Source organism: Rhinatrema bivittatum, chromosome 7 (assembly GCF_901001135.1).
Source record: "Rhinatrema bivittatum chromosome 7, aRhiBiv1.1, whole genome shotgun sequence".
In the NCBI taxonomy this organism is placed as follows: Eukaryota; Metazoa; Chordata; class Amphibia; order Gymnophiona; family Rhinatrematidae; genus Rhinatrema; species Rhinatrema bivittatum.
This window is the reverse complement of record NC_042621.1, coordinates 162819698-162845191: the sequence shown is the minus strand read 5'-3', so window position 1 is coordinate 162845191 and position 25494 is coordinate 162819698. Positions and strand designations below refer to the sequence as shown.

Genomic DNA, 25494 nt, shown 5'->3' with positions numbered 1-25494 from the left:
ATGTCTCACATTTAACTTGCCAATGCTTATGTTTTATTCTATTTTTCTCTGATGGATCCTTCATCCAATTTTTGAATGAAGATCTTTTGGCTAAAATAGCCTCTTTCACTTCATTTTTTAACCATGCTGGCAATCATTTGGACTTCTACCTTTCTTAATGTGTGGAATATATCTAGTCTGTGCTTCTAAGATGGTATTTTTAACAATGTCCACACCTGTTGTACACTCTTTAACTTTGTAGGTGCACCTTTCTTTTTTTTTTTTTTTTTTACGATTCTTCTCATTTTGTCAAAGTTTTCCTTTTAAAAGTTTAGTGATAGAGCTATGGATTTATTTACTGTCTCCTTCCTGTCATTAAGTCAAATTTGAACATGTTATGATCTCTATTGCCAAGTGGCCCCACCACTGTTAACTCTCTCACCAGATCCTGGTCTCCACTGTATTTAACAGATAGCAAAAAATAAGTTGCGGATCACAAATACGTGGAAAACGGATGCACACCTCTACTGCAAGGGAAGAGGTTTGGATTCAAGGCTTTCTCCCATTTTACTCCTCCTGATGGCTCTGGTGGGGGAAGGGGATTGGAATGAGCGAAAGGGTGAACCTGGGGAGCATGAGAGCAAGAGGATGAGCCTGGTGCAATGGTGTTGCTATTGGTGGGAGTGAGAGCCAAGTATAACAAGTGCTTTACCACCTAAGCAATGGCTGGCAGGATAGGGATGTGGGAGAACTCAGTATCTGGATGGGGAAGGGGGAATGGGGACCGAGAGACTGGGTGAGGACTCGGGGTTTAGGAGAACAGTGGGTACTAAGTGATTGGGTGGGTGGTATGTGTAAAGGTGTGTTAGATGGGCTGGGGTGTGTGACACAGGGGATAGAAATGTGGGATTGAATGAAGAGATGGTGTGAAACTGAGAAGGACCTGGAGGGGCTGGGAAGGAAGTAAGACAAGGTAAAAATGAGGGAGCTGGGAAGGAAGGGGGGAAAGGTTAAGGGAATGTCCAGGAGAAGACGGGTGACAATAATAGAGATAGGGCTGGTGAGGAAATTAGTCAGAGGAAGGCAGATAGGGGGTGTAAGTAAAGAGGGTGAAAATGGGGTTTAGAGAATGTGTGAGAGGGAGAATAGAAAGCTGGAGAAGCCATGGGAGGCAGAGAGGGGGATTGGGTTGATTGAGAGGAGTAGGAGCTGAAAAGTTGATAGGCAAGTGAGAGGTGAAAAAGAGAGAGTTTAAGGAATGGGAGGGTGAGAGATAAGGAGGAGGAAAGGTGAAATCCAGCTTTGAGTGGACAGAAAAACAGAGAAGAGAATGAGAAAAAAATTTGTAAGATCAGTATCAGAGAGAGAGGTAGGGAAGGAATGGAAAAGAAAAGGATTTAGATTTTATTTCTTGCCTTTTCAAATCCAATCTGAAGGCAAGTTTTATAACCACGTACTGAAGGTATTTCTCTGCCTGAGATGGCTTACAATCTAAAGACTTAATTTACTAAGACTTTTCTCCCATTCTGTGTCTATGGGGAAAAAACTCACTAAATCAGACATGTTTTTACCTGAGGCAATGGAGGGTTAAGAAACTTGCTCAAAGTCACAAGAAGCATGCATAAACAACATAGGATTTGAACCTGGCTCTCACGTCTACACTACCCTTTCATTCTATGAAAGGACCAAAAGTGGAAATGGGAGACCCAGATCACCTCAATTAGAAAAATAAAATGCCCAAACTGTGTAACAAATGTAGAAAAAGATTTTATTTTTAGGTTTTAGTGATTGGAATATGTCAACTTTAGGAATGTGCATTTCTTATATCTTTGTATATAGTGTCTGAGTGTCTGTTATCTCACAAAGCGTCAGGCGCACTAATACAGAGATGATTCCAAAATCTGAATATATATTTATTGTATGATGAGTTGTTCTTTATAAGTCAAAATATTTTGATGTTGCGAGTGAGATTCATGACGGTTTTTCTACCCTTCAACCCCATTTTGAGAACTGTGCGAAGTACATCAGTCCTACATTTCTCCCTGATGAGCTAAGCAAAGATTAAAACCTGTGAAAATATAAAATGTAATAACTCAAATTTCAGTAACACCTTGAAAAAAAATAAATAAAGGATATTTTATCTTTCTTTTCTACCATTTTTAATACTAAAATAATAATTTGGATTTTTTTTTTAGCTCAGCTACAGGAATGTCATGATGGAAAAGGTTGAGAAACACTGTACCAGCTATCCCATTTCCCCATGCATGAGCATGATAATTCTTTTTCAGACATGCAAACTAGTTTGGGTAACATCAGTCCTCTATTTAAAAAAAAAAAAAAACGCCCAGGAAAACAGAATGTTTGTGTTGTGGCATCAGCTCATAGTAATGGCAGAATCAAAGACACCTGCTCACACTCTAGTCTCCACACTGTCTCATTTACATACTCTCTGAAAAACATATAAATCAATGCAGAAAACATCAACACTCAAAACAAATACAAAACACATTTCAGTACAGCAAATAAACCTCCAATACTTTATAAAGCTGTAGTGGAAGAAGAACAGTGGGCATACAAGGCCAGCACATGCCCAAATATTTAAAAAAAAAAAAAAAAGGAACTGTTTTCTATTAACCTAATCTTAATCCTCTATCCTTTTCTCATAGGTTCTCTTGTCTACGAAGTAAGAGCATTCATAGGATACTAGCCAAACACTTTTCTTTACACATGCCTCAATCCCTGCTTTGCTATCCTGGCTTCAAATCTCCCAACCCTTTCCACCCTGGCCAAGAAGGCAGGGGTGGATAGATCAGGCTTGGCTCCTGAATCATGGGCAATCTTTCTGATCTAGGTCACCTGGAGTTTGGTCAAAGTCACCTGATTATCCTTTGTCCTTTCTGCCACTGAGATGTGACTGAGTTCAGGGAAATTTAATGCTCAGCAGATTACCCATTAAACAACATTTCCACGTTCTTTTAGGGAAGACATTCACTGAAGATAATTTTCAAAGCCATTTCTACAGGCAAAACAGTGTTTTTCCCCTAGAAATGAACTTTTACAAAAGAGCCCACCCAATATGCCTATAAAAGTATGCACACAGGACCTGCAAGCATGTACTGTTAACTTCAGTTTGAAGAGGCATTGTTTTGGTGGATTTGGGGGCAAGGTTTGCAATTATGCACATGCCTTTGAATTTTCAAAAAGTGGCATTGTGAGTTTTCCTGAAAAAAATATGCATTGGCAGGAGTAATAGTTTTGATGTGATAATTTTCAAAGGGAAAGTACATACATATATTCCCCTTTGAAAATTGTCTGAATCTAGGCAAAATCCTTTTTCAAAATATAGTCCTAGTTTCTTAATTATGTCAGGAGCACACTTAACAAACAAATACATACCTATATCTTTTTGGAAAAAAATCAATGCATTTTTATATTTATGAATTGATTATTAATTAATTCATTTATGAAATGACAGCATCTGTGCAACACAGAAAAAGATTAAAGCTGTGATTAGAGAATCTTACCTTTTTCTTGAACTTTTTTTAGAATATCAAGTCCCTGCTGAAATTCCCACACTAAAGAATTTACTTCAGATCTCTGCGAAGTAGATACTGTTTCGGATGAATTCAATAAATGCTGTATAAAATAAAAAGAGAATGTATTATAAAATAATAAAATAAAATTGTCTAATAATGACTTGAAAGTAAACTTATATCCATCTTGCTCCACCTTCTTCCTAAGACATATGAATGCATACAGTTTCCTATCAAATACTAGGGATGTGCATTCATTTGAACCAAATGGGTAAAATGCAACTAATGAGTCTCTTTTTGGTTCATGCCAAATAAAATGAATCAGAAATAGCCGCTTATGAAAACACTCAAAATTTTGGGGTATTTTTTGTATTCATGCATAAAAAAATGAAACGGCCTCCAGTGGAACTAGACTTCAGCTGGGATCCATTGCCAAGGCCGAGGCTTAGGACCATTGACTGGTCCTACATAGAAACATAGAAATGACGGCAGAAGAAGACCAAACGGCCCATCCAGTCTGCCCAGCAAGCTTCACACATTTTTTTCTCATACTTATCTGTTTCTCTTAGCTCTTTGGTTCTATTTCCCTTCCACCCCCACCATTAATGTAGAGAGCAGTGATGGAGCTGCATCCGAGTGAAATATCTAGCTTGATTAGTTAGGGGTAGTAGGGGTAGTAACCGCCGCAATAAGCAAGCTACACCCATGCTTATTTGTTTTACCCAGACTATGTTATTCAGCCCTTATTGGTTGTTTTTCTTCTCCCCTGCCGTTGAAGCAGAGAGCTATGCTGGATATGCGTGAAGTCCTGTTGCCAAGGCCTAGGCCTGATGCAGGGATCTATCATTGAGGTATAAGCCTATGCCTGACAATGAGACCTGACCAGAAGCCAGGTCCTTACATCAAGGCCTAGGCCTAATGCCAGGCCTGTCCCAAGGCTGGGTCCTATTTTCGAGACCTAAGCCTAAGCCTGATGCCAGGGTCCTATCACTAAGATGAAAGGCTGATACGAAGTTAGATCTCATCACCCAGGTCTGAAGCCAGGACACAGCTAAAGCTGACTCCCATCGCTAAGGCCTAGGCCTGGTGCAAGGCTTGACCTAGAATGGGTCCCATCACTGAGGTGCAAGCCTAGACCTGATGGGTCTGGTCACTGAGGGCAAGGCCTAGGCCCAGTTAGAGCAGCAGGCTGTATATCAAGGATGCCAGCATACAAATCCCACTGACACTTCTTGTGAACTTCAGCAAGTCGCTTCGCCCTCCACTGCCTCAAATGGAAATTTACTGGGTCATCCTTCAAGCTGTGTTAGGTTCTTATAGTGTGATAAATGGGGTCTAACACCCTTTAGACATGTGATGTGTATCACATTGTGCATTAGCATTTAAAAAAGATAATGAGCAAGCAAAAGTTAGAAAATTATACAAATGAGAGACTTACCACATTTTGCAGTAAAATACACACAATAATGCAGGATTTAATGTGGGAAATAACTTTTTTTGTAGTAGAGGGGCAATAAAATGAGGCCTTCTCTCAGACACACCTACACAGCACTGCTGGGCCAATAAAAATAGCTTTTCTTGCTTACCCTGTCTTCCTAAAGCTACAATGTTAGGGGAAATTATATTTGTAGTGGGATACTGGCTGTTTCAGGCTGCTCAACAACAACTACTACTACTACTACTACTATTGCAACAGGCAAAGGAGGTTCAAACGCCTTCTAGGGAAGTATCTGTACCAAGCCAGAGTTGTAAGGCCTGCCAGTGGAGCACCCTGGCCCATGGCAGGGCTTGCCATGCAGGAGAGCATGCAGACAGAACAGGGAGCACATCTTTCATCCACAAACCACCTTGCTGCAGAGGCCAGAGGAACATGTGTTTATGAGGTATCACCTTAGCTCTTAGGCTGTCATTGTATTAAATCAAGAACTGAGAGATCTGCATCTGGTCAAGGAAAGGTCCTGCGCTATACCAGGCCTCACCAAACTATTGTGCGCCCTGCATTTTATAGCATCTGGCTCCTTCCATACAACAGTTGGGGTCATCGGGGAATCATCCCAAATGTCTTTTTCCTGTTGTCTGGGCAGGTCGTAACAGCTGTATGTGTTCACATTAATCATTACATAAGATTCCCTCATGAAAAGCAGGACTTGCTTGCTGGATTTGGAGAGAGGTTTTTAAGACATTGACACATTTTATAATATTCTGGAGTTATTGACTGCACTCAGTAATAGCCTTCATGCCACCTATGGCAGGGAGGAAATCTACTGCAACAGAAAGCTCTTCCACTTCATCAACATACAAGTGGTTTGTGTCATTTGACTGCACATCCTCAACATATTTGCCAGGTATTCAGGAGCTGTGTATGATTCCTTTATACTTAGACAATCTGATGTTTGAAAATTTTGAAAATGGCCTCTATGGTGACAGTTGGTATGTAGGTAAGAGAGCTGCTTCTTTCTATAGTCCCTCTCTGGCTATGTGTTTACAGCAAGCTCCACTGATATGGGGGGCTGTCAGGAATGTGTCTGCATTGTTTACATGACGAGTGACTTGCTCAGTTAGGTCTACAAGCCATAGTGCCAGGGCGCTGGTTTCACATTCCATGCTGGAGAGGCTTATTAATGTTGCATGCCAAAACATTGCACTTACCACAAAGCTCTGTGTGTAACTGAACACTACAGACTTTCAACTTGTTAATATAAGCAAGTAGTTGTTCAAATCCTCCCTCTTGGAGCTCTTGAAATGTCACTTGTTAACCAAATCCTCTATGTGTCCAGAGGGCAGGGACTCCTAGATCAGGTGTGCCCTGTCAGTGCTCTGTCAGCCAGGATGTCAGTCAGAGTTTGTCTTGACAATCACAGGGGAACATGGGTTCATTTGAAGCTGTGGGCTGGGCATTTTGATCCAGTCCTAGTCACTGTGTCATGTCAGACAAATGTGTATCTCTGAAGGACATACTGCAGAACAGCCAGGGACAGAAAGGTGTAATATGAATTGGAAGGTTAATAATATCTTGGCGGTAAAAAAGGAGCTCAAGCTCACCTCCCAGAAATGCTATCTTCCCAACCAGTATGAAAAAGGCTTCTTCAAATCCAATTCACTACAAATCTGTCTCATTTACACCCCCCCCCCCCCAGGTCTACTTGAGAAAGACTCTTCCCCCCTTATTGAATTCTTCGCCAACTCCCTCTCCCCTGATATACCCACGATTCTCCTTGGAGATTTCAATCTCCACGTTGACTCTCTCCCACAATCCCCTGCGTGTGAAGCCTTCATGTCCTCCCTTGAAGCAATGGGCTTCAACCAAATCATACACTCCCCCACCCATAATGCTGGCCACACTTTGGATCTTATCTTCATCAACTCCACCATCAATATCATCAAATCCCCTTCAGGTCTGACAATTCCTTGGTCTGATCACTCTATTATCCATACCACCCTCGTAATACCACAAACTTCTCCTACCCACCCATCACAACCCCTATCCTTTAAATACCGCAAAACCTGCAGCTTGGACACTCTCACACAAGCATTATCTGACATTGATAACCAACTTGACCTCTCATCTCCAGAAAGCGCCTTCTCCTCCTGGGTCGACCTCACCAGCAACATTGCTAACAATCTCTGCCCCTTAACAACAAAAACTATCAATCCCGGCTGCTCAAATAGAAAACCCTGGTTCACACATGATCTCAGAAATCTCAAAACACACCTGAGAGCTGCAGAAAGGTCCTGGCGCAAACACCCATCTCCAGCAACCAAAACTACTTATTATCAATGCATGCACGAATACAGAAACACCATCCTCCGTACTAAACGAGAATACTATGCTAAAAAGATACATGGTCTGCAATACAATCCCAAGGCCCTTTTTTCTATGATCTCTGACCTGACCAGCTCCCCCTCTATGCAACCTCTAACAACTACCTCCAAGAATCTCTGCAATGAATTAGCCTATTTCTTTAAAAATAAAGTTTCCTCTCTCACTGCTCAATTTTCTCACAACCCCAATAATGTGACTCTTCCTATCCTCAATTTCACAGCCTCACTGTCCTCTTTTGACTCTTCTTCCTCGCTGGAAATAGAGAACATCCTAAGAAAGATGAAACCATCCTCACATCCCTCTGAAACTATCCCCTCTAAACTTCTCCTATCTATCCCCAAAGAAATTGCCAAACCCCTGTCTAACATCTGCAACTGCCCACTGGAACAAGGCACAGTCCCCAATTTTCTCAAACAAGCAGTGGTTAAACCCATCCTCAAAAAACCCAATCTTGATCCCTCCACCCTTTCCAATTTCAGACCTGTCTCCAACCTACCCATCCTAGCTAAAATCCTTGAAAAACTAGTCAACTCTTGCCTCTCTTTCTTCCTTGAACAACACAATATACTTCCCTCAACGCAATATGGTTTCAGGAAGCACCTTAGCACAGAAACCTTTCTAATCTCACTTACTGACACATTAATCAAGGGTATTGACTCTGGCTCCTCTTATCTGATTGCCATGTTGGACATCTCTGCTGCGTTTGACACCATCAATCACAATATCCTCATCAACATCCTCAGAAGCATTGGGATATCTGGAATTGCACTCTCCTGGATACAATCCTACCTTCAAAATTGTTACTTCACCGTCCTAACTAATAACACTGAATCTGAACCTATCAACCTTCTCCAGGGCGTCCCCCAGGGTTCATCTCTGTCCTCTACCCTCTTTAACATCTACATGCTTCCTCTTACCACACTTCTCACCAATCTTGGTATCAAGCATTTCATCTACGCAGATGACGTGCAAATTCTCTTCCCCTTTTCTGACTCCCTACAAACCGCCCTCCAAAACTGGGAAGCATGCCTTTCCTCCATTAACCAGCTCCTCACTGACATGCACCTTGCCCTTGACCCTAAAAAAACTGAACTCCTCATCATTTCCTCCAAACATCCTCACCCCCCTATCCCCCTCTCTCACTCCACCACATCCTTCCCCTCCCACACTCGCAACCTGGGTGTTCTCATTGACAACAATCTCACTTTCAAACCCTTTATAAACTCTATCATAAGAGACTGCTTTTTCAAGCTACAAACTATTAAAAAAATCAGACCTTTACTACACTTCTCTGATTTTCGCATAGTTCTTCAGTCTATTATTTTTTCTAAAATAGACTACTGTAACTCTCTCCTCCTCGGCCTCCCCTCAACATATACTAAACCGTTACAACTCTTACAAAACGCCGCTGCACGTATTCTTTCATGCTCCAAAAAAAGAGACCACATCACTCCTACTCTCATTGAACTTCACTGGCTTCCTATACAATCACGCATACTCTACAAAGCACTCTCCCTCATCCATAAAAGCATTACAAATGACAACCTCCAATGGATCAACCCCCCGCTCCTTCCTCGCACAACCACAAGACCTACTCGTCCCGCCCTCCAAGGAACACTCCGCACCCCTTCAATCAAATCCATCAAACTGACTTCTACTATGAACAGAGCCTTTCCTTTGCTGGTCCCACCTTATGGAATTCCCTACCCCCTGACTTACGCACCGAGACCTCCACTCCTAAATTCAAAAAAAAATTTAAAAACATGGTTGTTCCTTCAGGCCTACCCTCTACTCCCTTCCCCCTCCCACAAATAATACCTGACAGCCAGTAAGTTATTTCTTAATCACTAGAAACCCTCTCTCCCCCTCCTGTCATCTATACTCCCCTTATTGTTACCCTTATCTTTCCCACTCCCAACCTCTCTTTACCTTGTATTATAGTTTATGTATTATGTATTATACAGGGTATAATTTATGCCTAACATACCCGTTTTATTGCTCCTCCTCTTCACGTTATATATAGTTTGTTTTGCTTCCTTTTTGCTATTGTTCTATGTAAGGGCCTTGCCCAATAGTTCTTAGTTGTATGTACACCGATACGATGTGCAAACGGTTATCGGTATAGAAGAAATTTGAAATAAAATAAATAAATAAATAAATATTTCTTGAGTCACCTGTGACCAAAACTGCTGAACAGATGGTCAAAACTGTCACATGCGTATATATGTGCCCTCTTGACCACAGCCCCGCCAACGTACAGAACTCGTACTGGAGCAAACCTTAGAATAATATACCGAAGTATGGTGTGCTCTTTGAGGCAACTTAACCATGAGCTCTGTACATCAAGCACAAATAGTGATGTGGTAGGCTGAGAGCCAGATACGTTTTCAAGCCTGCTTGCCCAAATTCAGACCCAAATCTGAGTTCCATTGTGTAATCAAATTGGGAGTTGTAACAGAGCCGTACTTATCTTTCAACAAGCACTTATATATCAAAGATATTCCCTTGCGCATATCCCCAGGTTCAATCAAAAAGAGTCCCATGCCTTTAAGAGGTCTCAAGAGGTTAGCCACTGAAAAGTGGCAGGCTAAAATGTCCTTTAATTGAAGATAAGTGCCTCAGAGTCTGCTTCCAAATCAAATTCTTCTATGAGATCAGAAAATGGTAAAAAGTATCATCCTCCCACAATTGTGAAATAAAAAGCAACCCCTAGCTCTCCAGTCCCTATAAGTTGAAAGAAAAAGTGATACCTGTCAACAGAGGGTTTTCAAACAAGGGTGCTATGAGAGAAAGTGTATCCCTATCCAATTCCAAAATGTACAAACTTGACCCCCAAACACACAGGGTATGAGCTAATATTGGACTTAATCATCAGATGATTCGTCTAATTACCGGAGACCCAGGGGGAAGAAGTGGCAACATGGCTAAGTTAACCAATTCAGCCTGCAATTTTTTCTGGGCCAATCATGAGGCAGCCCCCCCCCCCCCCCCCCCTGTGTAACCACTCATGTAACAAATTAACCTGCAGGTCCAATAATAAAGCCATAAATTCAGAAGAGCCATGCCCCCTTGTGTTTAGGCAACCACAGTTGTCTTAATTTCACCTGAGCCCTATAGTTCTTCCAGATAAATTGAGCCATCAACTTGTGCACCTCCACAAAAACTTTAGCAGGCACTGAGCAAGGGAAATGCTGAAATAAGTACAACAGCTTTGACAGAATATTCATTTTAAAAAGTCTAATCCTCCCTGCCCAAGAAAGAGAGCGATGTCCCCACTTAACCAAATCCTCCCTTATTTGACTTATCACTGGACTATAATTTGCGGTATATAAAGAATTAAAATTGTTAGTAACAAAAATCCCTAAGTGCTTGAAACCATCTGTGACTCAACAAAAGACAGAAAGACAATCTGGAAGGGGTTATATCACCAGTGAGAAAGAAAAAGCTCAGACTTGTTCAGGTTTACTTGATATCCTGAAGATCCCCAAAGAAGATCAATTAGTGCAGGTCCTGATTCTCAAGGGTTAGTTAAATATAAAAGAACATCATCAGCATATAAGGTTATAATATGCTCCTGACCACCAAGATTCACTCCAGTAATTTTAGGGTGTTGACGTAAAGCCCGAGCCAGAGGTTCGATGACCAAATTGAACAACAAAGATGACAGGGGGCAGCCCTGCTGAGTGCCTCTGGCAATCTTAAAAAAGGGAGTTAAATGCCCGTTTACCAACAAACATGCCCTAGATCATGCATACATTGCCTTAACCCATTCTACAAACTGTGCAGAATACCCACCTTAGCCAAACCTCAAACATAAATGGCCATGACACTCTATCAAATACTTTGTCAGCGTCTAAAGACAGCAAGAATCCTGAAATACCCCTCTGCTTCACCAGATGCAGAATAGTAAATAGGCGCTTCGTATTACAAGTAGTCTGCCTGCCCTTGATAAAGCCCATTTGATCCTCATGAACCAAGCAAGGAAGCATTTGCTCCAGGCAGAGCTGCAAACATTTTGCAAGACTTTTAATGTCAGAGTTCAGGAGTGAGATGGAGTGATAGGAACTGCATTCAACTGCAGCTTTTACCAGGCTTAGGAAGGAGAATAACCGTAGTGTCAGCCATGTCTCACAAGGGAAAAGTATCTTTCCCAGCCAAGTTGAAAATTGAAACAAGGATGGCGCAAACTTCTGGTAAAATGTTTTATAAAATTCAATAGGATAGCCATCGGGACTGGGACATTTGCCTCTAGGTACGAATGCCTCAGCCATCTGTATTTCCAGCAAAGTGATAGGTGCCGCTAAACCGGTCAATCTGATCTGGCAGAAGCTTAGGCTATGACAGGATCTTTATATAATTCAGTAAAAATTCCACAAAAGATTCCTCCACCTCTCTATAACTGGAGATCAGGGAACCATTAGGCTTCCATACCTTAGAGATATAGGCATTGCCAGCTTTTTTCTTAACTGCCCAGCAAGAAATGCACCTGGCTTATCACCATGTTCATAAAATTTAAGCTTCATATATTTAAGAACTTTGACAATTTTAACCCTATCCAGAGATTGAAGCTCCCGGCGGGTAGCCTCCAGAGCCTTAAGCATATGAGGTGAACAAGTCTGTTTATGCAACGCTCCAGGTCTTTGATATTTGATATTAAGAGTTCAGATTGTTTTCTCCTTTCTTTACATAAAAAAAAACTGCCAAAGCTTATTATGTGACCCCGAACATAAGCTTTAAGGGCTTCCCAGTGCAAAATGGGATCATAGTTAGAGACTGGATTATGCTCTTCAAATTCTTTTATCGCATCATGGACCATACTTTGAAACTGCGTATTCTCCAGTAGCGAGGTGTTTAGATGCCAAGAGAAGGAACGAGAAACATTAGGTGAAAAAACAAATGGTGATGATCCAAAATTGTACTTGACAATTATAACACTATCACGTGTAAAAGGAACCAGGGCAGGGAAACATAAAAAAAAAAGTCAAGGCGACTATATGTGTATGGCATGGTGAGAAGTAAGTATAATGTCAGTCTCCAGGGTGATAGTGTCTCCAAATATCTAGCAAATGAAAAGTATTAAGAAGGTCTTTAGTATGCACAGATGAAAGATGCATACTGTTAGACCCTGAAGATTTATCTAATAAGGGAACAAGACAGGAGTTCCAATCACCACCTATGCAGAGCTGCTGAAACCCAAGAACAAATAACCTGTCCATAAGAGATCGATAGACGGCCGACTGACCCACATTTGGCCCATAGCCATTCACTAGCATAATATTAAAAAACAGGGTAAGTCCAAAATAATGAACCTTCCTCCTCAGTATCAGCCAGTGATCTGTTTACAGTAATTGGTAAATGCCAATTAATGTACAAAACCCCCCCCCCCCCCAACTATGTGAATTATAAGAGGAGTAATACACAGAGCCTACCCATCCAGACCTGAGGCTTCTCATGTTCTTTTGCAATGAGATGGGTTTCCTGCAAAAAACGAATCTGCACATGATTCCTCTGAGCCATCTGCAGAATCTCTTATGCTTTATAGGGCAAGAAATGCCTCTAACATTCAAGGAGAGACAGGTCACCGCATTAGCCATTATTCCAGACCTTTGCATTAGAGCTTGTGAGATGTAACTTGAGTAACACCCAATAGAGGGCAACAAATAAACACCCATACAGCTACTAGTCCAGAGAGTGACATCAGGAGAACCAACCCTGATTATAAACTGTGCTACAGGAAAAAGGCTGCAACTTAAGAACTCCAGTATACCATAAACATCTACCCTTCCAAAATTGGGGTAGAGAATGCAAAACCTTATGACCCACCCATCCCTCTTCCAACCCAACAAGCCTTCCTGGGGAAAAATCCAGGAGGAACCCAACCCCCTCCCCCCAAGCCCAGAACCTCTCAAGTGAAACCCCCAGAAGAACCCAAGGGGAGGGACCATCCCAAACAAGAACATATAACCAACCTGCACCAGGAACCAAACACACCCATGCCCAAAAGGGACTAAGAGCTCATCCTCCCCAAAGTGGTTCCAACCAACCCCCCTCCCCAATCTTCCCAGCCCCTCCAACTCCTTGGATTACCAGGCAAATACCCATCCACTCCAGCTCAATAAAATAAAAGAAAGGAGAGGAAGGATCTCTAACCCAAAACAATAGCAATATTGTGTCATAAATAAAAACAGAAAGACAAAAAAGGAAAAACTCAACTGAAAGAAAACTGAAAGGAGAAATACATTAATGGCATAAAAGAAGCATTAAACAGGTAAACCAGGACCAGCAGCTCAATATATATCTCCAGAAAACCAGGGAAAAATAAAAATGAATGGCACAAATTGCCCTAGGCTGTATAAAATAGCAGAAAACAACACACAGAATAAGCAGCAATAGACACATGCGTGCCACAAAAAAAAGGATCAAAGGGCACGTCACCATTGTCCAGAATATTTTGACCTAAAGTCTGTAAAGTTCAAAAACAAGCAAGTTACAGTGCTCAGCTGTGGCAAGTGAAAAAAAAAAGGAGAAAAGAAAACAAGAAATGGCGGCTTCCACAACTATGCCTAACGTGTAACAATTTTCATAGCGACCTAAAAAGTCAAGAAACTGTTCAAAGTAAGGCTTATAAGTCCTTCCTGAAGAAAAAATATAAAAGAAAAAAAGTTCATCTTCCATCAAAGAAAGATCAAAATAGCCGATAAAGAACCATTGATTGCTGCCAAAACATCTTGGTCAGAGAAAAAAAACTGAAAGATTGTAATACCCGCAAACTTCGGTTGCTGAGGTACCTATACATAAGCTAAAGCTTCAGAGAAAGTCATTGCATATCTGTAAAGTTATGCAATTTTATAATAACCGCTCTAAGTCGCCCACCTTGAGAAGGCATTGCGGCTAAAACGCTGTGTGCACGATCCAATTTGAAGTGGGTATGCATCACATCCATCTGCAATATGTTCGACAGCCATGTTGAAAACATTGTAACTGCTTCAGCGCCTTCTATGCGCTCTGGAACACATAATATTCAGATATTGGAGCAGCGGGAATGGTTTTCCAAATCATCTAGTTTGCCTAAGGCTGCCAAGTAGTTTCTTTCTATCTTCTCCAATTTAGCTGAAGTAGCAGTAGCAGTGATTTCCAGGTCAGTAAACTTTTTTCATGCTCCTCAAGGCGCTCCGTGTTGTGCACCCTTTAACTATTAGTGCCACTTTCTCAGTGATGATCCCCAGACAAGAATCTAATTTGGCAGAGATACGCTCTGCAAAGTTGTCCATAAATGCCCACATCTCATCTGAGACAAATGTAGCAGAGTTGTTCTCCATCAAATTGTCCTCCAAAAAGGAGTTGCCATCTTGTAACTGTTCCCTGGAGCTGGTCTTTCCGTATCTTTTTGCAGGTTTTGCTTTACTGTCCTTGTTGCCTAAAAGGATGGATTGAAGCATTTCCTCAGATCTTTAGCGGAAAGCATCTTGCTCTTTTGTAGAAGTAAAACAGCAAAAAGACTCCAAAAAAAGGGTGAATGAACAGGAGGTAAGCAGGAGCTCAGTCAAGCCGTGTCTGCCTACTTCAGAGCATAACCAGAAGGCCACTATTTAACCTAATTTACTATTAACATTCTCTGAGTCTGCTCCTGCATTCCCCTTACTAGTAATTGCACTCTCTTGGGATATTCCATTTTCTGGAATAAAGATTATTCTCTTTTAGCTGCCAGTGTTAAGTATTTATTTATAGCACACAACAATTTTGACAACTGAGATGGGACATGGAATAAGAAGGGGGGAGGGGAGTAAAGGCTTGTTTCTTGCTTTTGTTTTCCTTGTACAGACTAGAGAGTCCCTGGTTTCCTCTACCCTCGTCTCCCCATGTAAGGGTCCCCATCAATTTGGGCATTTGCTCAGCATACTGACAGGTGAGATACATTTCTGTTTAAATGGGTTTAGGTTTGTTTAGTTGTTTAGTGTCTGTGCTTATTTTGCTTATGTAGAGTAGAACTAACCTCAAGAGGATTGCTTTGTGAAATTGGTTACAGTTACCTCTACATCATTAATTCTTGGAAGACTCCACCTGAGACAGGTAGCAGGGATAGTATTTGATTAAGCCTAGTCACAGTGTTGTGTGAGCTCTCAAATTATACTAGTGCTATTAGGGCCGGGGTTGCTGAAGGGGCGGTACGGGGGGGGCGGGCTAGAGGTACCCAGCACAGCAGTCCATTTGCCGCTGTGCCGGGGGATCCCACACGCAACTTGGCTCCTCGAAGCATGCGGCAAAAGGTAGGCTAAAGCTATGGGGGGGGGGGGGTAGGATAGGGATAGGGGGAGGGCAGGATAGGGGAAGGGGAAAGGAGGTCAGGGTTAGGAGGTTGGGAAGTTCCCTCCCAGTCCGCTCCTTAATTGGAGTGGACTGGGAGGGAACTGGGGAATGCCCAATGCGTCGCTGTGCGTTATTGCAAAAAATCCTCTCCCCCTTGGGCGCACCGACCCGGCATTTTATAACATGCGTGCGCGCATTCTTTTAAAATCTACCCCTTAGTGTGGAAGACATCCAGAATAGAATGCATGAGTGCTTTCAAGTGAGATAGTGGTTATGTTTGAATGAGGAATCACATAAACGTTTGTGTGTTGTGTAGTGCTTTTACTGTTTATCACTGTGTGTGAATGAATGGCTCTCATGTTTAGGGAGATCTGAGTTTGTTTTAGCTGTCTATTGTAGAAGTAACAGTTTTGGGGACATTGAGTGTGAATGTATGCGAATGTATACTTGAGATTTATTGCAAGTTTTGTTTTGTCTGTTATTGCCAAGGATTATTTTGGGTAATGTATGAGTGAATCAATTTTGTGTTAAGAGTCATGATAACTGCATTGCACAGAGAGCAGAATTCTGAAACTGTTATTTTCATATCTGTCTGTGTTGTCTGTTTCCTCAATTGTACTGTGAATTGTGGAATGCCAGCCCTAGCAAAAACCCCCTTCCTCTCTCCTGTGCCAGTAGTGCCCTGTGATGTTAATAGGAATGACAAAAGGAAAAGTGATTATGGTAACTGTGTGTATGAGTGTGTGTGTTTATAAATAATGTATTGATGCACAGTAATAATATGTAATATGTTCTAATGTACCTGGTTGAGATTCTATAATAATATATTTTATCATTTGCCATTTTTCTGTTTCTATGCTGCTTCTACTTATATTTATTTTAGATTTTCTGTGCAAGCTGAAAAAGAATCTTTCACTAGCCTGTGTATCAATAAACAATGAATTCCTTTTCATTTTTTAGAGGAAAATAAAAACTACCACCATTATTATACATAAAGAAACAATAGACAAAAAAACACAATATAGGAAATAAAGTACAAGAATTCTATATATTTAACTTGGTTATAGAAATAAATATCAGTATGGGTTGAAAGTGCTTAAAACAGATCAGACAACTGAAGCTATGATAAGAATGAAACTAATAAGCTTAGAATCATATTGTTGGATTCGTGACCCTTGGGCCGATCGGAGCCGGAGGAAGAACTGCTGTAAGGATTGCAGCAGCGACCCCCGACCGGGAGGCGCGAGGACAGACTGGTGACTGGCCGAAGGTGGAACTCTGGGAGCCCTATGCGACCAAGAGCTCTGGCGAGGAAAGAGGTGATAGTGTGCTGGCACTGTGTTGAGAGAACCTTCGCCCTGGAAGCCGATCTCCCCCGAGAGGAGCTCGTAGGAGTTCGGCCCGCTGGGACTTAGGAGATTCACCTTGGAAGCCGGAGTCCCCCCAGGAGGAGCCCGTAGGGACCCCGGCCCGCTGGGACTTAGGAGGGCCCGCGGGGGCCTGGTCCGCTGTAGTCCAGGTTGAGTGCCGAAGGGTCGTTGCTCGCCAGTCCAGAGTCAGAACCAATGGATCTCCGTAAGCCAGTACGAGGTCAGAAGCCAAGGGTCAACGTAAGCCGGTCCGAGGTCAGAAGCCAGAGGGTCAACGCAAGCCGGTCCGAGGTCAGAAGCCAAGAATAACGTAAGCCAATCCGGGTCAGGAGCCAAGTAGGAGACAAACAAGCAAGAACGCCGCAACTGGGGACAGGAAGGAAACCTGGGAACCTCGGTTGCAAGGCAATCTCTTGGCTGAGCTGCAGGGTTTAAATACCCTGCAGCGTCTGACGTCATCAGGAGCGTCCCCTGCCTATTCCGCGCTGGCCCCTTTAAATTTAAATCAGAGACGCGCGCGCGCGTCTAGGGGGCGGGGCCAGCCACCGAGGAGCGCGGCTGCTGCGTCGCAGCAAAGAGGCCTGGGCAGGAGCGAGTGCAGGCCCGGGGGAGGCGGGGAGACGCCGAGCCACGGCGGCCGAGGCCCCCGGAGGTCCGGGGAGCGCAGGCCCAACGTGGGACTCTGATGGCGTGAGTAGTTGATTCCGGGGCCGACCCGAATCGCAACAATATTATGCATTGTTTAAGAAAGTCTAGTTATATGGAATGAAGAAGTTATTTTAAGAAATTTAAATATTTTGAGACCTACAGCCATGTCTGGGTACGCAATCACATTTTGGCACAAATTAAAATTTTGAGATCTAATTTTTCTCAAAATATTTCATTATATTGCTGCTATGAAATAACTCAGTTTTAGTTTGATATGATGTGGATTATTACAATTGCATTCTAAAACCTGTTATTTTTTCGGGTGCTGTTGCTAAAGGACGATGCTTCCTGATTAGGTTTTTTTTTTCCTTAACTCTTTCATCCTACTACTGTTTGGTACCATGATTGTTACAGGATTTTTCTTTGTACTGCCTTTAGAAAGTAAAGATTACTTTTATTTAATTGAAACGAGTTTTTCTTTCTTCTGTCATATTGAGTGCAATGTCACCTCTATTGATTTATATGAAAGCATTTTAAGCATGTTTTCATTTGCATAAATGAATTAAGAGATTTTTTGAAGTAGTATGAATATTCCTTGCAGATAAATGAATGACTAAACTGACTTAGACTTACTAAAACTGCAAAATAAACCGGATTACCCTGACCAGAGGTACTGCCAATAATCCTAATAAAACACTAATCTGAACCCATTTCAGATGATTACTGGGCATCCCATTCCAATACCTAACACCCCATCTCCAAAAATAATCTTGATTGAATGTGATTTGTTTCAATTAACAGACTCAATGACTTCATATTGCAAAGTATTATTTCTAAGTCCTCTCAACATATCAATGCTGCATTGCCATGATCACAAGCTGACGTTGCACATAGAATACAATTCAGTGACACTGTTTTGATCAGAAGCTTTCCTCAGAGAACCACTCTCAAATAACGCTAGGAAGAACCCTATCAAGTATTACTCACCACTCCTACAGCCATGAAAATTAAAGGCCAATGAACGTAAAAGGTAAGAAAGCTAAAGCATGCATCCCAATGTCAGTCACTGCAAAAAGAGTTTTGAACCTGCAACAGCAAACACCAACCACAGACGAGGCATGCCTGAACTCCATTGGCCATCAAAAATCTCACGCAGCAGGTACTGTCACTGGTGCTTGCCTCACCTAGGGAGGTGTCACCAGAGAGTGGAAAAATTATATCCTCACTGCTCTAAAGTCGACTCAAAAAGTCCCCACAGATTACTAAAATAGCTGCACTAAATAGGGTGAGGCATTCAATCCAAACTCTCCAGGTTGGGAGGAGTAGAAAGGGATGGAAGGCTTGTAGATGTAAATGTTCTAAACAGGAACCTGAGATCATCTAGTGGCTGACCCAAGGGGTCACCACACCATTAAATCTGTCCAGTTGGCACAAATTTCTGCATTATTAATTCCCAACATTGGAGTCTAAGGGCTGGCAGTGTTTGTGAAAAACTGCTCCTTCATAGTAGAGCAAATAGCCAATGAAACCAGCAAAAAACTGGTAAAGCCTCAACAAGAAGTTTCCTCACTTGCTGGGGTGGTCTTCACTAACAGGACAAGAATTGAAGGAGCTCTCTTTTCAGGAAGAGTCTGTTCATTTGATAATTATGGAGTTATTGTAAAATGTTTATAGGGATGTGTAAGTGTAATGATGGGTGTGGTAGCATGGCATCCATAAGAAAGTTTTTAAATCTGCTTATCTATGCAATTGTGAGGAATTGTGAATCTTAGTAGGCCCAGTTGACCTGGGTTTGTATTTTTCATCATCTAGCTAACTGCTAAGCTGGGCTTATTGAATTAACTAGAATATTATATTACTACCTTCCATTTCCTCTGACTGGTAGTGACAGCTAGAAAAGTTACTAATATGTTTTGGAGCTCTATCCACTTCCCACAAATTTATATTAATCTAACTAATGTGCCACAAAAAAACAACTAGCCATTTCCTGCCTCCTTCCTCCTGGGGAGAGAATTGCTTTAATTTAAAAACTTCAAAACTGCAAATGATTCTTAATGTCAGTATATCCCATTGCAATCCCCTATTTCAAATACTAACATATGTATGAAAAGGGCCAAACCCACCTACAATAGGACTATTAGATGGTCATTGGTAACTTTAAAATGAGCACATGCAAGTGTATATACACTGCAATTTTAAATCATCCACACAAGTGCACATTTATTTAATATACACCTGCTGAGGTAGATCTTCAAAACATACACGCGCGCGAACAAAAGTACACCAGATTTTATAAGATACGTGCGTTGCCGCGCGTATCTTATAAACTCCGGGGTCGGTGCGTGCAAGGCTGCACAAAATCGGCAGCCTGCGCGCGCCGAGCCGCGCAGCCTGCCTCCGTTCCCTCCGAGGCCGCTCCAAAATCGGAGTGGCCTCAGAGGGAACTTTCCTTCCGTGTCCCTCCATCTTCCCCTCCCTTCCCCTATCTACCCCACCCCCTAGCCCTACCTAAATCCCCCCCTACCTTTGTTGGGCAAATTACGCCTGCCCCGGCATTCCCTGGCACAGGCCGCAGTGCCGGGGGACTCGGGACCGCCCTCCCGACCCGCCTCCGACCCGTCACCACGCCCCGGACACGCCCCGGACACGCCCCTTTTACGAAGCCCCAAGACTTACGCATGTCCCGGGGCTTTGCGCGTGCTGGTGGCCTATGCAAAATAGGTGTGCCGGCATGTGAGTGCTCTGCGCGCGTAAATCCGGGAGGATTTACGTGCGCAGGGGTTTTAAAATCTACCCCAATGTGTATATGTATGCTCCTAGTTTTAAGTGGTTATGCAAGGAAATTTCCTTTACATATCTTTCCTTAGGCCTTATCAGCTTTAACACTCACAAGTAAGCCAATTTTAAAACAAGCGTGCATGAAGGAAATAAACAGTTAAACCACTTAGTTTGCCTAGTCTATCTCTATGTTATCAAGGCCCCTAAGGTTTTTCAGCCTGCATTCCCCCCCAGTTTACCCACACCCCTCACACAGTCATTTCAGATTTATTTATTTATTTTATTTATTTATTAAAATTTATATACCGGTATTTGGTTAGGTACCATCATATCGGTTTACATAATTATATAAACATATAAACTAAAATCAAAATCAAACAATCACTCAGCATAAAAGACTGTTTTCATCGATAATACTTCATACAATTATCATCTTAATAGCCTAACAAAAGACTCTTCCAAGACAAGACATTTAACAATTTGACCAACTCAACAGTTTACTACTGCTTTTAGCTCTTTCTAATTTATAAATATAAATATTCACCATTTACTGCTACCCTCCTGAGACGCTTGCTGAAATAATCATCTCATCAAGAGCATAAGTAAATAAGCACGGGTAATAGCCCAAAACGCACTGCAGGCGTGAGATTTAAACCTCTATTTACACACATCTCAGAATGCCCCTGACATGCCCTAACTCCACCCCTTTTTCTACCCAATGGGTTGTTCACGCATGCACATACACACATGTAATTGGGCCGTTTTAAAATATGAGTTGCTCATGCTTGGCTGAGATACTCATATATATGTGCCTTTTAATGCAAGCAACTCTTTTATAATTCACCCCTTACTTTGTATCCTGATGACCCAAAACCTAGAACCACTTTGACTGTCTAAGTCCCAATAGACCTTTTTATAATTACCATTTAAATCTAAGTCATTATGTTGTCATACTAAATATGACAAAGGGTGGATCATATGGGTGTTTTGAAATGGTTTTCCTATGCAGCCAGATTAGTTTGAAGAAATCAAAGACAGTTACAGTAATGAGATTACACAGATTAGACTTGTAAAACCTATCCGAGGCAACTGAATGCTAGAATGTATGCTAAAGGTCATAAAGTATATTAGGAGTCAGCCCTGAATTTTTTTTTGCTTTTTTGGCTCAATTTCCAGAAATTACATAACTTACAAGAATTCAATCTCATTAGCCTATTAAGAGATAAAATTATAACGCCATCCAATTAGGAAAATGTTGCAGAATAAGCAACAATAAAAAAACATTGAAGTACAGTGTACAAAATCACTGAAAATAGAATTTTTATGCCAATTAGGTCAAGCAACTGAATAAAATAGTAAATTATTAATAAATCTCAGCTGATACTTAGCTACTGGGTACCCAGAAAAGTAATACTCTTCATTGTTCCTGTCATTCTTTTTGTGAACAAAAAAACCATCTGGCTCAGATTGTCCTAAGAGAATACAGAAAGCAGAAAACCCAATGCCCACTGAAGTTTACCAGACTCTCTTTTTCCTTGAAGCAAAAATCATCTCTACTTTCCCGTTGGGTTTTTTTTTTTTCTTTGTCCCAAGAAACAATCCTTTCAGCAGAAAAACAAATACTGGTTGCAATACTCTCTTTTTCCTTGCATCTCCTTGGTTATGATCACTATTGCCAAGTGGCTAAATCACCATGACCTTTCTCACCAAATCCTGCATTCCATTAAGAATTAGATCTAAAATAGCTCCCTGTCTCATCAGTTCCTGAGCCAATTGCTCCATAAAGCAGTCATTTATTCCATCCAGGAACTTTAAATAACTAGCATGCCTGATATTATATTTACCCAGTCAATTTTGAGATAATTGAAATCTTCCATTATTATTGCACTGACAAATTGGTTAGCTTCCCTGATTTCTCATAGCATTTCATCATCCATCTCATCATTTTAAGGCCAGGTAGACAGTAGTATACTCCTATGACTATAGTCTTACCCAACACACATGGGATTTCTATCCTTGTAGATTCTACTGAACATTTAGTCTCTTGTATCTTTATCTTTATCCTGTTGAACTCTATGCCATCCCGGACATAAAGCGCCACACCCCCAGCAAGTTGATCCTCACTATCATTGTGATATAATTTGTTCCCTGATATAGCACTGTCCCATTGGTTATCCTCCTTCACCAGGTCACTGAGCTAATAATTATGCCTTTCCTCCTTCACTGCTATATGCTCTAACTCTCACAACTTACTTCTTAGACTTCTGGGATTGACATACAGACATTTCAAAGTGCATTGTTTGTATTAACAACTGCTTTTCAGTTGATAGGAATAACTTGGAATCCTTTAGCTCAGGTGATTCTTTACTTATAGGCACATGGACTACTTTTACTTTTATTGGAACCTCTCTGTTGGGGTGCTTTAACTTTCCTGTTTCATTAGTATCCTTCAAAGATAGCTTCCTCCAAACCATGCACTGCTGAGTGACTGTCAGCTGATCTATCTCCTTTATAAAGTTAGTGCCAGCAGCCTAGTTCCACTGGTTAAGATGGGGCCTGTCCTTTCAGGAAAGTCTCCCCCTTCCCCAAAAGGTTGTCCATTTCTTTACCAAACTGAATCCCCCTTCCCTACACCATCGTCTCATCCATGCATTGAAACTCCGGAGCTCTGCCTGCCTCTGGGCACCTGCTTGTGGAACAGGGAATATTTCAGAGAATGCCTCCCTGGAGGTTCTGCATTTCAGCTTTGAAATTAACTCCCCCAATTAGCTAAATTTGTTCTGGAAAATCATTGCCCACAGGGGGAAAAAAAAAAGTGATGGTAATAGGAGTGTTTCCAGGATGTGTTTAAAATCTAGCTGGTTGGTACTCATATTCTATACTGGTTGGCCAATCAGGTTAATGCTGATTGGTCAAATAGCAGGTGCTAACTAGACAACTTTGCCCAGTTACCTACAGACAGGTATTCAGCTGGACCATCTTCAGGCTGAATATATAAATAGAATCAAAGTTGTCCCTTTAAATTTGTAAGTAGAGGGAACAAAGTTCAGCGGTCTGGTTAACTTTAGATATTCAGTCCAAAGATTGTCAAGTTGGACACATTCTTTGAACATCAAACCCCAAAGGGTCAGCTGATTATCAGCCCCCAAAAATGTTTTCCCTAACAGACACGAAAATGAAATAAGCCTTAGTGATTCAATCCCTAAGTATTGCAATTCTGTGCTAAATAGTTGAATGGCCACCTTAACACATGTACCTATCTAATTTCTGTCGCTGGGTGCACACTGACTTGTTGGTTGGATTGGTAAGATAAATTGACATACAAATAGAATTCTGGGGCAGTAAAAGAAAAACCATAAACTTCTTTTTACAGGACATGGATTTTGCCATTGCTGGACATCACTGTCCAGTGCAAAAAGGGGAAATAATATTGGATCAAAATAACAGACACTTCAACAAGTGATATGCCTCAGGGCAGCAATCCACAAACAAACAAACATTTTTACCTCTAATTGGTCAATTAGGTCACTTAAGCTAGCAGTTTTACTGCTGATGGTATTGCTGGCTTTATCATCCTTTGTCACAGCTAAAAAAAAAAAAACACACAGAAAAGAAGTTTATTATGCTGTTAGGATCATAAAATTGTAGTAGCTCTTCTTCAAGGTCTTTAAGAAGGGATAAAGTTTGATGGATGCGGGTGTAATGTCAGAATGGATGTGTCATTCTCAACTTGTGGATCACAAAGGATTTTCTAGAAGGAGGACACTATACTGTATTATGCTGATGTCGTTATTTAAATTAAATTATTCGATTGGAACAGCATTACCTAGAGGTCAGAGATAATTTCATTAAACAGCACCTTTCTCAAGGGAACAAAACAAATGTTGATGCAATTGATGGTGTTGAATGCTAATTGTGAGCATTTAAACATTTATCATTTGGTAAGTATACAATTTTTATTGTATGTACCTGTTTGAATTTAGTCATGCCACTGAATATATCTCGTAGCTTAGATAAAGATAAGATAAAACTGGTTAAGTTATTTAAATGGTCAGGTTCGAAATTAACCTCCTTCTATTTAATAATAATAGCCCAGCCAGTATGAAGCTGGAAAGAATTTCTAAAAGTGACTTTGAAGGCTCATGATTGTGCAGTGGGATCCATGATTTTTTCACATTTGTTAGGTGGGTCCACAAAACACAAATAAATAATTTGGAATATAGCTTTTATCAGAGACTTTTCTAAACTACAAAATCAATTTTCCACTTTTATCTTAATGCAATAGAAAGACTGTAGATTCATGTAGCACATCCCACTCATGCAGGATCTGAAGGGATATTAAAACAATCATACTAACTGGCATTTTCTTATGACAGTTTAAATAATCAAAATCATTAAGATCATTATTCATTCTCTGGGCCTGATTTTAAAAAGCATTTACATGCTTAAAATTGGATTTTACAAGTGTAAATGCCCTTTACCCATGTAAGTGGGCTTTGGAAATTGCTACAATATATGTCATTGAATTGTCCTTAGGATATGCAAATGTAAGAGCATTTTATGTGGATGAAGGGTATTTTATATGGAGGAAGGGCTTTTATGTGGATGAAGGGCTTTTAAAATTGCTGCGATAATATGTTACACGTTCATACTGTGAGAGAAACGTACAGATACCATTGTTAGAGTGCACTTACCTGTTGGAAGACATGCTGAATTGAAGAGTAGGACTCCCCACAAAGTTATGAAAATATACTGCATCGTTAATCCTCAAAACCAGGCAGCTCTGTCTAGTTTTCTATGTCAATCTGTATGTGTCTCTTTCTATTCCTACAAAATCAACATCAATGTCTTATTTATACTAGGCATCATATGAGCCGACAGACTTTGCCAAAGTAGTATTGTGAATTGACGAGACCTCATATATGTGGCGGGCTGTTCAACCACAAGCCCTACTGCCACTATTAGAAAAACTTGCGGTGATGTAGGAAAACTTTTGCACCGTCTTCACGTTATAATCATTGGTCTCACAGAAAAACTGGATGTGTAACCGTGAATA

At 41.2% G+C, this 25494-nt stretch overlaps 1 protein-coding gene across 1 annotated transcript in view; it reads right to left on the bottom strand.

Moving 5' to 3' along the window:
- The window catches only part of LOC115095563, a 29932-nt gene extending 4661 nt beyond the window's left edge, over positions 1–25271 (bottom strand). The window contains exons 1-3 of the mRNA XM_029609462.1: positions 25133–25271; positions 23945–24024; positions 3504–3615 (exon numbers count right to left, since the gene is read on the bottom strand). Coding sequence (XP_029465322.1) covers positions 3504–3615; positions 23945–24024; positions 25133–25196 — 256 coding nt within the window. The 5' untranslated portion in view covers positions 25197–25271. The remainder of the gene's footprint in view (positions 1–3503; positions 3616–23944; positions 24025–25132) is intronic.
- Between the last annotated feature and the right edge of the window lie 223 nt (positions 25272–25494).